General features: G+C 66.0%; 1 protein-coding gene across 3 annotated transcripts; it reads left to right on the forward strand.

The window, feature by feature from the left end:
• The first annotated feature begins 2,849 nt into the window (after window positions 1–2,849).
• On the forward strand, window positions 2,850–10,209 carry NUDT14 (nudix hydrolase 14). 3 transcript variants are annotated; one of them, XM_088024418.1, is made up of 6 exons: window positions 2,850–2,999; window positions 5,897–5,940; window positions 6,560–6,624; window positions 6,786–7,023; window positions 8,789–9,057; window positions 9,894–10,033. In XM_088024418.1, exons 1-6 carry the CDS (start codon window positions 2,919–2,921, stop codon window positions 9,944–9,946), a joined length of 750 nt encoding a protein of 249 aa, XP_087880544.1. In that variant the 5' UTR covers window positions 2,850–2,918; the 3' UTR covers window positions 9,947–10,033. The 3 variants fall into 3 exon arrangements, with proteins under 3 accessions (XP_087880544.1, XP_027951573.1, XP_087880543.1); XM_028095772.1 differs by lacking the exon at window positions 8,789–9,057 and having other exon boundaries at window positions 9,894–10,209; XM_088024417.1 differs by lacking the exon at window positions 5,897–5,940 and having other exon boundaries at window positions 9,894–10,209.
• The last annotated feature ends 1,883 nt before the right edge of the window (window positions 10,210–12,092 follow it).

A 12,092-nucleotide genomic window follows, 5' to 3' on the forward strand; every position in this document is an offset into this window, starting at 1 on the left:
GTGCAGCCACCCTCCCTCCCATCCCGGCCTCAGCAGGTGGCCCCAGCTCCTACCCAAAGAAGGGAGGTAGCAGCCAGCAGAAGCCTCCCGGGGGTCCCAACAGCGCCTGCCCACGTTCCAGCGGCACTGAGCGGTCCCAGGGCCCCCCCAACACAGAGTCCTGCCTGGCTGCGGTGCCCCCTGGGCCCCCATCCTGACCCCCAGACCTGCAGCTGTGGAACTTCACGGGGCACAGACGTGAGATGGGGAGACAAGCCTGGGTTATTGGGGTGCGCCGAGGTCATCACAAGCGTCCTTATGAGGAGGAGGAGGAGATGTGATGATGGGAGCAGCGTCAGGGAGAGAGCCCAGGTGTGTGGGCACCTCTAGGGGCCGGAAAAGGCCAGGACGGGGTCTGTCCTGGAGCCTCCGGAAGGAACGCAGGGCGGCTGCTCCTAGCCCAGGGAGGCCTGTGTCGGACTCCTGCCCCCAGAGCTGCAGGATGATACATCTAAGCGGTCTTCAGCCATCACGTTTGTGGTCGTAGGTCTCTGCGGTGCGGGGTGCAGACGCAGGGGCTCCATGCCAGCTCAGTCCGCCGGCCCCGGCCCTTCCTCATTCTCCAGGTCCCTGGGACGTCGGCTCCTTGGCTAGACCACCCCACAGCCTGGGCCCCTCCTGCACGGGCATGGGGCACTTGTCCCAGTCCCTCTTCCAGGCCCCCGGGCGTGCAGCAGGCACTCCAGAGAAATGGCCATACTCACACCTCACCCGAGAGACTGGCCCACGCCCCGGGATCCTGACCCCAGGACCACGGTGAGGCTGTGCTGGCCACGTCCTGGACGGGGGGGAACGTGGGGAGATGGGCTGGGTGGCCATGGTCAGCATGGAATGTTCTTCTGTCTGAATTACCTGAATTTTGTTACTTTTTGTGGCTGAATGACACGGCTCGACTGCACAGCTGACCCGCCGGCTGAGTCCACTCTCCTGTCCTGGGTGCAGCCCTAGGAAGGTACCTAGTGGATCACATGGCAACTCGATGGCTTCCTTTTGGAGGAACGGCCAGACCGTTTCCCCTAGGGGCAGCACCTTGAGGATAGCTTGAAGGGACACCACCAGCCACCTCTGCTTGCATTATGAAAATGTCACTTCCCTTCTGCTGCAAGGGAAACAATGCTGGGTGCAGAGGCTGCCTCTTCTTCCCAGATGCTCCTGGCTCCCCGCAGCTCCTCCTCCTTTCCCCGGGGCTGGGGCTCTGCGAGTGGAGGAGACGCCCACCTGGCTGCTGGGGCGGTGGGCCCTGGTGTGCATCTCTCCGGTCCATAGGACACGGGGCGGCCGGTGAAGGCTGGGAAGCATAAACTCCTAGGTTTATTGGGCGGTGTGATGGCGACTCTCTGACAGCAACCCCCAGGAACCGTGCTTTCCCGGGGCTCCAGAACCCAGTGAAGCCTCCTCCCTTGCACAGCCCCACCACCCTCCTTCTGACACAAGATGCAGCGAAGAAGCGCTGCTTGACATGTGAGGTGGGTCGCAGGAAGTCTGGCCTGGTGACCCTGTGCTGGGGGAGCACCCCACTGCTCTAAGACCGCCATGCTGCACAGAAGGGACCCGTGCGGGGAGATGGCCAGCCAGCCCCGCTGCTCCGGCCGCCCAGCTGAGCTGCCAGACATGCGGCAATGAAGCTGTCCTGCACGTGCAAGCCCGCGGAGCCTCCTGAAGATTTCAGCCCCTGCAGCCCCCCGACCACACGTGCAGAGAAACGCCACGGCAGAGCTGCCCAGCTGAGCCAGGGCTTTCCGTGCACCCGGACACTTAGCAACAAATGGGTGCTTCAAGCCACGACATTTTCGGGCACTTCCTTACACTACACGGCAATAGATAAGGAGACACAGGAATCAGCTTCAAGGCCAGGTGGCCAGTCCTGCCTGGTTATTAGCTGTGGGGCCATAGTCCAGAGAGCAGGTGCAGGGCTCAGCTCCCCTACCCCACCTTCTTAGCGGCCCCGGGGAGGCAGCTGCATTTGGAAGGGGTCCTCAGATCCACACCCAAGGAAGGAGTCCAGCTGTTGGGGCCTCTTCACAGCTAGGGAGGGGTGTCAGCAGGGTAGGCCTTCCTCAGAGTGGGAATAGCAGCAGGCCCCAGAGGTGAAGGGGGCGCAGCTCCAGAGACTGGGAGCGGCAGCTCCTCCCAAGTGGGGCAGGTGGGCAGTCCCTCCCAGGAACCCCGAGAGGAGGGCCTGGCTTTCGCCCCGGCCCTGGTCCCGCCCCCTTCCCGGGCTCTCCGGCCTCGCCCTCCTTCCAGGGCTACTGTCTTCCCGGCCATCAGGCTCCCCGGAGGTGTCTGCACTGTCCCCCACCACCGCCCGCGCAGTGGCCCTGCACGCAGCCACCGACCAACCCCTTCCTTCCTCCTCTGGCAGGCTCCACTGGGCAGCCGCGACCGCCGACCGCTCCCTTCAGGGCCCAGCTTCTCCTCCCTGGGGCCTGACCTCGCCCCCACATCACCTAAATCTCAGGGCGGCGGTCAACCAGGGTGGGGTGGGACAGCCGCTCGGCTCCTCCCGCCAGGGCTGGACCGCGAAGTCCCAAGTCCCTCGAGCACGGGACATCGCTTGTCCGGCGGGTCCCCTCCAGCGACGCCCGCGCCCGCCAGCCCGCACACCCCCTGGACGCCGCCCCGCAGCCGGGACGCACCGGCTAGCCCCGCACGCCCCTCAAACGGGGAGCGGATCCGGGAGCGCCCCACCTGCGCGCGGACCCGGCAGGTGCCGCCCGCGCGCCCGGCCCGCCCCGCCCCAGCCCGCCCCCGCGCCCTCCCGCCCCGCCCCGCCCCGCGCGCACTGGGCATGCCCAGAGCCGGGTCACGCGCCCGCCAGCCCGAGGCCGGTGGGGACTCTGCCCGCGTCCGCCCCAGGCCGGGCTGCCCTGCGCGCTGCCATGGAGCGCATTGAGGGGGCGGCCCTGGGCCGCTGCGCAGCCTCGCCCTACCTGCGGCCGTTCACGCTGCACTACCGCCAGGTGAGCCCGCCCCGCCCGCGCGCGCCTTCCGCGGCCGCCAGTCCCGGCAGCCCCGGCCCCGCCGAGCCCCGCCCACAGCCTGGGGCCCGCCCCCGCCCCGCCCCCCTCCCTCGTGGCGCTCCCCCAGCTCAGCGTGCGGGTCCGGTTCGAGTCCGCTTCCCAGACCTGGTGAGCGCCCGAGTCGGGGCAGCTCTGGGGACGACCATCCCTCCGAGGAGGCTTTGCCGGGCCCCAGCACTTTTTGCAGTGGGACCTATGGGGCGCCCCGGGGGTCAGGGAAAACTTCCTGGAGGCGGTGGTCTTCATTCTCGGCAGCGGCAGCCGAGGTAGGGTTGTGGCGTGAGGAGGTAGGAGAGGGATCTGGCAGAGCCCTCTCCAGGTGGGCTCCCTTCCGAGGGCACCTCCTCAGAGCCCCCACCTCGCAGGGGTGCTGGCAGGCTGCACCCCAGGCAACCCTCTCCTCCGGCCCACCCCCCTGTCCCCAGCGAGAGCAGGACCGCGCTGACGCCCTGGGCACCGTGCATGTAGCGAGTTCACGAGAAGTGTTTGTTGGGCGAGTGAGAAGCAGCTCTGGGGTTTGGGCGCCCCACCTTGTGCTTGCCGGCTCTTGGAGTATCTCCCGGCCTTCCAGACGAGGACTGCCCTCCTGCCTCGCTGCCGGGACAGGTGGTCCAGGTCTTCGGTGCTCCTCTTTCCGGCCGCCCTGGGCTGGCAGCTCCCTGTCGGCTCACCGGACCTTCCGGTCACCAGCCCCGTGAAGCCTTCTTAGCCTCCAGCCCTCACTCGCCCTGTCCGTGGAGCCCCATTGGCTCCAGGGGGACAGGGGCATCATGTCCCCGGGATGGGCCCTGGTTGGCAGTGCTGGCCCGGGGCAGAAGCAGGGGGTCAGTTGAGGGACAGTGTGGGGACATGGAGGTCGCTGCCCTTCTCCTTGGCATTGACTTTGGGTGGGGATGCCTGATGCCACCAAGGGGCTGGGGCTGGGGCTGGGGAGGGGTGGGCAGTGGGTAGGCACAGGCGGTCCAGGCACACACCTGCTGTGTGGCCTATGGCTTCTGTTCTGTCTTCTCGAGTTGAAGCCTGTCAGTGCAGCTCCGCCGATGGTTGTGGTGACCAGAGCAGAGCCAGGGCAGGTGGGAGGCAGTGGTGGGCACGGGCTGGGGAGCCAAGGCAGCATTCCTCAGGGGCTGTGGGACATGGGGCTGGGCCATGCATGCCACCGGCGGTGGGGGGGGAACATCTGCAGCCATTCTTGGCCCGGAGAGACGTGGTGGCCGGACAGACCAAAGGCAGGTCACCCACCCCCCCTGGAAGATTAACCGGGCCTAGGACCCACCTAGCTGGTCCGGGGGTCCTGTGGACAGGGCTGGCTAGGCCTCACAGGGCCTCTCTGGCCCATCCCTTGCATCCTGTCTTGGCTGGACCGAAGGGCCTGACAGACATTGTGATCTTGAGCTGGGAGGGTCCCCGAGACTTGCACCAGGTGCCACTTACCCCAAGGGAGGCACAGCAGGTGCTTGGCAGGCCTGGGGTGGGGGGGCAGGCCTGCTCTGGAGTGCATCCTGGGTGGGTGGCTGGCCCCGGGGTGGCCAGATTGTAGGCAGGCCTGGGCTTGCCTCCTGGGGGTGCTGCCTCCCGATGGCCTCCCAGGCAGCCCAACCATCCCCTTGAAACAAAGGCCCCTGCCACTCCTCCAGGAGAGCTCAAACTCACTCGCCCAGCTCCTCTTGGACCAGCATATGGGCCTCTGCCTGTGAAGCCCCTCTGCCTGGAATGCCTTTCCCTTACTTCTGTGGGGCCTGGTACAGCGTTACCTCTTCCAGGAAGTCTTTCTTCTTCTGTAGCCGTGGCTCTGGTGCTCAGGTCTATGTCCTCCTGGACAGAGCCCCAACGGCAGGGCCTGTGGCTCTGCAGTGCCTTAGGGCTGACCCAATGGCTGAGGGCAGATGGGCTGAGGACGCCGGCGAGGGACAGCCCCAGGGCAGGGCCCCAGGGCCCTGGGTCTGGCCACGCTGTCAGAGACCCCTTGGGGAGGAGGCAGTGGCCGCTGTCCATGCCCACTCTAGCCCCAAGGATGGGAGCCCGCCTTGCCTAGTGGTGTCCAGCTGGCAGGATTCTGGGCGCCTCATCCACCCTGCCTGTCAGAACCCTACAAATGCTCCTTCTGGCTCCCCCAGTGGGCCTGGTCCAGCTGCTGCCTCACACTGCCTCCTTCATTCACTGATTGCTGCCTGGAGCCCTGCGAGCCCATCAGGGGGTGGTGCCCAGGCTTGGGAGCAGGATGATGGAGGCAAGCTGCAGAAGAGCAGGGTGACAAGACGCACGAGAGACACAGCCCGGGACAGAAGCCGGGCCGCGTCCAGTCACCATCACCACATCACCATGTCTGGCAGGGGCGTCCCCCCACCTAGCTGGGGCACTGCCACCCCAGCTGCTCCCGGTGCTGGTGTCCTCAGGAGGCTGGCCTGCCCCTCCCGCCTTCCTGTCTGCCCTGTCCATTGGCCTGAGGGAGCTTTGACATTGAAAACCTGATCTCTGCTCACCCCACCCCTGCCCCCTACCGCTCCTCCCCCATGCCCCTCTCGGTCCTGCCTACACTTGGTGACAGTGTACATCTCTGCAGCTCTCTGAGCTCAGCCTGTGCCAGGTGGTAGCTGCCTGTCCACCATGTGCTCTGGTTTTCGGCCCCACCCCTGGAGAGCATCAGGCTGGCTTTGACCACCCTCCCTACCTGCTGCAGCTCCCCGCTCTTGATGGGCCCAGGCCTTGAGGGGGCCACCCGGGCAGGGACCGGTGCAGTGGGTCTGTCTGGCCTTCCCAGCTTCCCCGAGCATTTGCACACATGCCGGCAGCCCTCTGGCCCCCCTGACCCCTGACTGCTGGCCTCCCTCTTTCAGAATGGCACTCAGAAGTCATGGGACTTCATGAAGACACATGACAGGTGAGAGCCCAGCCTGGCCTGGCTGCTGGGAAGCCCCAGGCTGATGCCCACTGGGACACTGGGGCCCAGGGGCAGGGAGCCGCACCCTGCCTCTGCCTTGCTGCACCCCTTATGTTCTCTGGGTGTGCCCTCTGGCTCCCGGCTCAGGCCGCCTGAACCGTAGTGGCCCGCAGGCCCTCTTGGACCTGGAAGATTCCATCTGGGTGCCCTCGTCCTGCCCTGAGCATCGGGGGTGTGGGCTCAACGGCGGTGAGGCGCGAGGAGTGTGGCTGGTGGGCAGCCGGCCAGCAGGGACCGCATGTCCTGTCAGTCAGCCGGCCTCAGCTGCTGCCACCCCCGACCTGCCCAGCTGCCCAGCATGTCCTCCCCACCCCTGTGCCCCCACTCTGCCAGCCGGAATACAGTAGGCCTGCGTCCTGGCCTGACTGTGGGGCCCTGGCACGCTCTGGCCCTGCCTGGGCCTCAGTCTCCCTATCTGAGTAAGGGACCAGTTTTCCCAGACTGCTGGGGAGAGGAGGTGGGCTGAGCCTGCTTGGAGCCAGGGGGCTGGGAGCCAGGGGCCCCGGGGAGGTGAGGTGAGGAATTGCTTCTGTGCTGAGCTCCGTCCATCCCCCTGCAGTGTGGCCATTCTCATGTTCAACTCTTCCCAGCAGAGCCTGGTGTTGGTGAAGCAGTTCCGGCCAGGTGAGGCCTGCGGGCATGGGCTGTGGGGCGAGGGGAGAGGCCCCTGGGGCCTAGGGTCCGAGTGTCAATGTGGGGAGGGGGCTCCAGTGGGAACCAAAGCCCAGTGAGGGGTCTGGCATCCACTACGTGGCTGTGACCGTGGTCCGCCCTTCCCCAACCAGCCGTGTACGTGGGCGAGGTGGAACGCCATTTCCCAGGGTCCCTGGCAGCTGTAGACCAGGATGGACCCCAGGAGCTGCAGGTGGCACTGCCTGGCTCAGCAGGGGTGACATACGAGCTGTGTGCGGGCCTTGTGGACCAGCCTGGGCTCTCGCTGGAGGAAGTGGCCTGCACGGAGGCCTGCGAGGAGTGTGGCTACCACCTGGCTCCCTCCAGCCTGCGCCGGGTCGCCACCTACAAGTGAGTGGGGTTGGGCCACAGGCCTGCAAAGCTGGGGAAGGGCATCTTGGCGGCACCACCTGGGGGATGGGACAGGCTGGGAGGCAGTGAGCGCCCTGTCCCCGGGGGCGCGCAAGCAGGGCAGTTCCTCCTTGTTTTTCAACATGGTGTCGGGGGAAGGTTGGGCAGAACCACCTCAGATGGTGCTCCAGGCTGGAACCCAGGGCTCTTGGGGGCAGTTCTGGAGCATGCGAGCCCCCACCCTTCGGCCCCTAGCCGTGCGGGGCTGTGCGGGGCCGGCTCTGGGCCCAGCTGCTGCTGGCAGATGCCTCTACCTCCTGTGGGATTAAGCACCGGGCGCCGGGGGTGGGGGTGAGTCACAGATCTGCTGTCACACGGCTCAGGAATGAGGCTGGGGGGCAGGGGCTCCTGCGTGCCTGGGGAGGGGAAGGGGTGTGGCCTGGAGCCTAGACTTCAGGGCCTGTCTCCACCGAAGCCCGGGTGTCCCCCACCACCTTCCCCATGTGGCTGTCCTTCTGGGATGGGACGGGACGGGACGGGACGCTGGGGTGAAGCCCCTGCATCCCCTGCCCCAGGGATGCTGTCATGGGTCCCTGAGCCTGGTGAAGTGTGGGAGCAGGAGGGTGCCCCCCACCACGACAGTGAGCATGGACCCTGACAGCCTTCTCTAGACGGGAGGGGCTGCTCCCCTGGGGAGGGGGCTGGTGGGGAGCTCTGCTTCGCAGCCCAGCGCAGGGGCCACTCAGCGTTGGGCCCAGGTCCTCTGCCTCAGCAGCCCAAGGGCTTTGTCAGGGTGTCTCCCTGGCCTGGGGGCTGGGGGGCTGGAGCTGACCTCCAGGCCGAGGAAGGAGAGGAGCCTGGGCTTGGAGCTCCCATGTTCAACACAGGTGCCAAGTGGTTGAGCATCTTGGTCTGAGGGGCAGGCCTGCTGTCTGCAGGTGTCCTTGGTGCTGGGGGCCAGGAGCATCTGAAGGTCCTGATCTGGGGCCGGGGTTGAGCCAGCGGGAGGCACCCTGGCAGGGTGGGGGACCCCGGATGAGATGAGCCTCAGCGGAGTCCTGGCAGAGGGGCTACACCGCCTCCTTTGCTCTGGGGCACGTGGATGAACAACCCCCGCCGCAGCGGTTCCACAAGCAGGGCATCAGGGCTGTAGCCTGATCCCGAGGGTGCTGGGGAGCCCAGGAGGGCTCTGGGCAGCAAGCAGCTTGTGAAGGCTTGCATTTTGCAGACAAGGTGTGGCTGTGGGGAGGCAGGACTGAAGGGGCTGGAGTAGAGGTCAGGGCAGCAGTGCCTGGGGGTCTGCTGGGGGCTGGACAGACAGAGCGAGAGCCAGGCCACTCACCTGCCGGTCACAGGTGACAAGGCCCAGGCATTCCTCTGCAATCGCCCAGTGGACGATGGGTCTGGGCATATTCTTCTTACTCCGGGTCAGAGGCTGTGCCCGTCTCCTTCACGCACCGGCGGAAACTGGGCCTGGAAGCCCCACAGACTGGTGCTTCCATCAAAGGCGCAGGCCGTGGCCCCCGCCGGAAACAGGCCGTCAGGAGGGACTGTGGCAGATAAGCGGCTGGGGGTGGAGGAAGCAGCTGGGTGACGCCCGTCTGGATGGGGCTCCCCTCCTGGGAAGTGGGGCACAGAAGCCTCCCTGTGTGCTGGGCCGCTTGCAAGAGCAGCCTCCACCCTGCAGGTCTCTGGCTGGCCTCAGACACCCTCTGGTCCCCCTCTCCCCTGCACACCTGTGCTTGACTCTTCCCTTCGGTCCCAGGATGCAGACGGGCCCGCCACTGCTCTGTCCTCACGGATGTCCCATCCCGGCTGCCCACACCGGCCTTCCACTGCTGCCACTCTGGGCCACGGCACTGCCCCTGGGTGCCTGTCCCCTTCCTGGTATAGCCACCAGCCACCGAGGGAGGGGACTCCCTCTCACCCCTCCACGTCCTGGCTGCCTGAGCACAGGCCATCCCCAACCCGAAAGTGGCATCCCGGCGGGGCTGGCATTGGGGGTTGTCACAGGCCGGGCCACACGGTTGCCAGGTGGGTCCTTGCTTCTGGCCAGCCTGGAGCCCTGGGTGCAGGCCACGGTCTGTGCTGGGAAGGGAGGCCCTGGCTGAGGGGCTTCCGTGGGCAGAGGGGCCGCGACCTGCACGAGGGTGCTGCAGACTAACACCACAGAAATCTAACGGCTTCAGTCAACCCCCCTTTACAACCTCACAGTTGCTGTGGGTCTGCAGTCTGCTTCCTGGGAACGGGGCCCGGTGCTCATGGGCTGGCCATACTACAGTCAGGGCATCGGCCGGGGCCGGGGCTCATCTGGGGCTCAGGGTCCCCTTCCCAGCTCACGCAGTCGTGGCAGAATCCAGCTCCCTGTGGCTGAGGGCCCCGCTTCCTGGCTGGCTGTTGGCTGGGGACCACCGTCCACTCCCTGAGGCCACCGGCAGGCCTGGACCATATGGCCCTCTCCCATGGCAGCTTTGCTTTGTCTACAAAGCCCGCAGGACAGTGCCTCTCTGATTTCCTCCATCTCTGTCGTCTAAACCTTCACCGAAGAGCTTACCTAATTAGGTCAGGCCCACCAAGATAATCTCTCAATGAACTGAAAGTCAACTGATTAAGGCCCTCAGTTACACGTGCAGAATTCCTCCACCTTTGCCACGTGACATAAGAACCACAGAAGTGATAGCATGTTGCCAGGTTTCTGCCACACTTGAGGGTGGTGGGAATCTGGTGGGGGACGCAGGGTGGTGTATCCTGGAGTCCTGCCTGCCAGACGGGTCTCCCTGGCAGGAGTGGCTAGAAGGAGGGCTGGAACGGGCGAGGGTGGCCTGTGAGGTCTGCATGGGTGGCTCAGGAGATGCTGTCTCAACCCGTAGGTCTGGTGTGGGACTTACTGGCTCCAGCCAGACTATGTTCTACGCAGAGGTGACGGATGCCCAGCGGGGCAGCCCTGGCGGGGGCCTGGCAGAGGAAGGCGAGCTCATTGAGGTGGTGCACCTGCCCCTGGATGGTGCCCAGGCCTTCGCGGATGACCCGGATGTCCCCAAGACCCTCGGCGTCATCTTTGGCATCTCATGGTTCTTCAGCCATGTGGCCCCTGGCCTGGGTTCCCAGTGAGACTCCAGGGGCTCAAGATCAAGGCTGGTTCTGGCCCCTCGCCCTGCAGATCAAATAAAGGCTCGTGTGGCTCCAGCCTGTGTCCACTGGCTCTGAGCTGTGACCAGGGGTGGGCTGGGGGAGGTGGAGGGACAGTGGATCTTTTCCCAGATGGGCCCTGGGGGAGGGTGGGCTCTCCATGAGAGCCTCACAGCTCCACTGAGAAGCCCTGGCTGCGGGCAGGGAAGGGACAGCTGTGGGCGGCCGGTGGTGGGCAGAGGGCTAAGGTCAGGCCTTAGGTGGGGGCCTGGGGAAAGACGGAGGATGGTGCCAGGCTAGGCCACCTCCCAGAGCAGGAGAGGTGGGGATGGGGGCTCGGATGCCCCCTCGGCTGGGCAAGCACTCAAGGAGGACTGCGTGGTGGGCCACGGGGTGGGCGTATGGCCATGGTAGTGGTGGCTGAGCCAGCCCTCGGGAGGCAGGGGTGGGGCTGTGCACTCTGGAGGGCACATGCTCCCAGCTCCGGGGCAGGGCTAGAGCCCCTCTCCGGGAGCCCGAAGCCAGAGCTGCTCTGGATCTGGGTCTCGTGCCCCCAGGAGCCCCTGCATCCCCTGGGCCGTTTGGGAGTTTGTGCCAGTCTGCGCGTGGGCCTGCAAGGCCGGAGGGACCCCTGCCCCGCACACTCGCGTGCCTCCTCTTAAATACTTGGGGTCACAGGAGGGCCCAGTGCCCACACAGCTACACACCCAGTAAGGCCTCTATAGGTAATGGGTGGGTTGGAGCCCATTGTGGAGAGAATGCCACAGTCTCGGGCATTTGCAGGATGGGGGCCTGGCCTGAGGGCTGGGGAAGCTCCTGGAGGGAGGGCCAGCCTGACCCTTCCCCTGAGCCCTCCAAGTCCTCTGGCTAGCCCCATGGGCCATGCTGTGGGTGATGGGTTTTGGGCGGTTTGGAGATGGCAAGGTGTCCAGGGGCTGTTGCCGTCACAGGCAGGTGGGGACTGGAGTGGCCAGGAGCTGTGCTGCAAACCTCACTTAGAGCCCTGAGCCACCGTGTCCCCGGGACAGGGCCTCAGGCTGTCATGGTGGAAGATGCTGAGCAAGGCCATGCCTTTGGCTCTCACTGAGACCCCATTGTCAGGTGGGGGCACCTCACTTGGGCTGAGGTCCACCTGCCCCCCTGGCCCCAGGCTGACCCCATGCAGGCAGATGTTTTTTTCTGAGCATGCATGGAGGGTCTGTCCCTCCTGTTGGCCTGGGGAGTGCTTGGGGGCTCAGCCCAGCTGGGACCGGCACAGTGCAGACAGCCCCTGGGCCTGACGACGGAGGCTGCCCCGTGGAGGTTGTGCCCAAGTGGCTGGCAGGGCTAGGCTGCAGTGGGGTCCTGGGCAGCCCCGCTCCACCCTGTCCAGAGGAGCCCAGCGGGGCTGTACTGCATCTGGAGAACAACTCACTGCCCAGCCTAGAACCACCCCACCTTGGCTTCCTCCCTTGCGGCCTGCCTAGTGCCCATCTCTAGCGCTCCACTGTCCTTCTTGGCAGGCTTGCAGGCATTGCCCACGGCCTCAGATCGGCCTCTGGCAGGAATGGGTGGTGCTGGCGGCTCCCTGTGCTGTGGGGAGCAAGCTGGAGGCTCCGAACTGGCAGGGTGGGGGGTGAGGGACAGAGCCCCTGGACGTGGGTGCAGCCCAGCCCCCTCAGGCTGCTCTGCGGCCTGACCAGGCAGGTCAGCAGGCACTGCTGCTGGGCCTAATGGAGCTGGCATCGATTTCCCGGCACTGGGGGCTGGGGGGGGGCGCTGTAACCGGAAACTCCCCTCCCTGGCCGCTATATTTAGCAGCAGGAACGCGGGCGGAAGCACAGCTCACTCCTGAGCCAAGCCGGCTCTGTCCTAACTCCGGGCAGCCTGCACCCCAGGCTGGTCCTGAGGACCCCCTGCCAGCATGGGGGCCTCCACCCTATGTACGCCTTGTTGGGCAC

Source organism: Eumetopias jubatus, unplaced genomic scaffold (genome assembly GCF_037043125.1).
Source record: "Eumetopias jubatus isolate StellerSeaLion01/CBP00866 unplaced genomic scaffold, mEumJub1_p1.0 scaffold_7, whole genome shotgun sequence".
Lineage (NCBI taxonomy): Eukaryota > Metazoa > Chordata > Mammalia > Carnivora > Otariidae > Eumetopias > Eumetopias jubatus.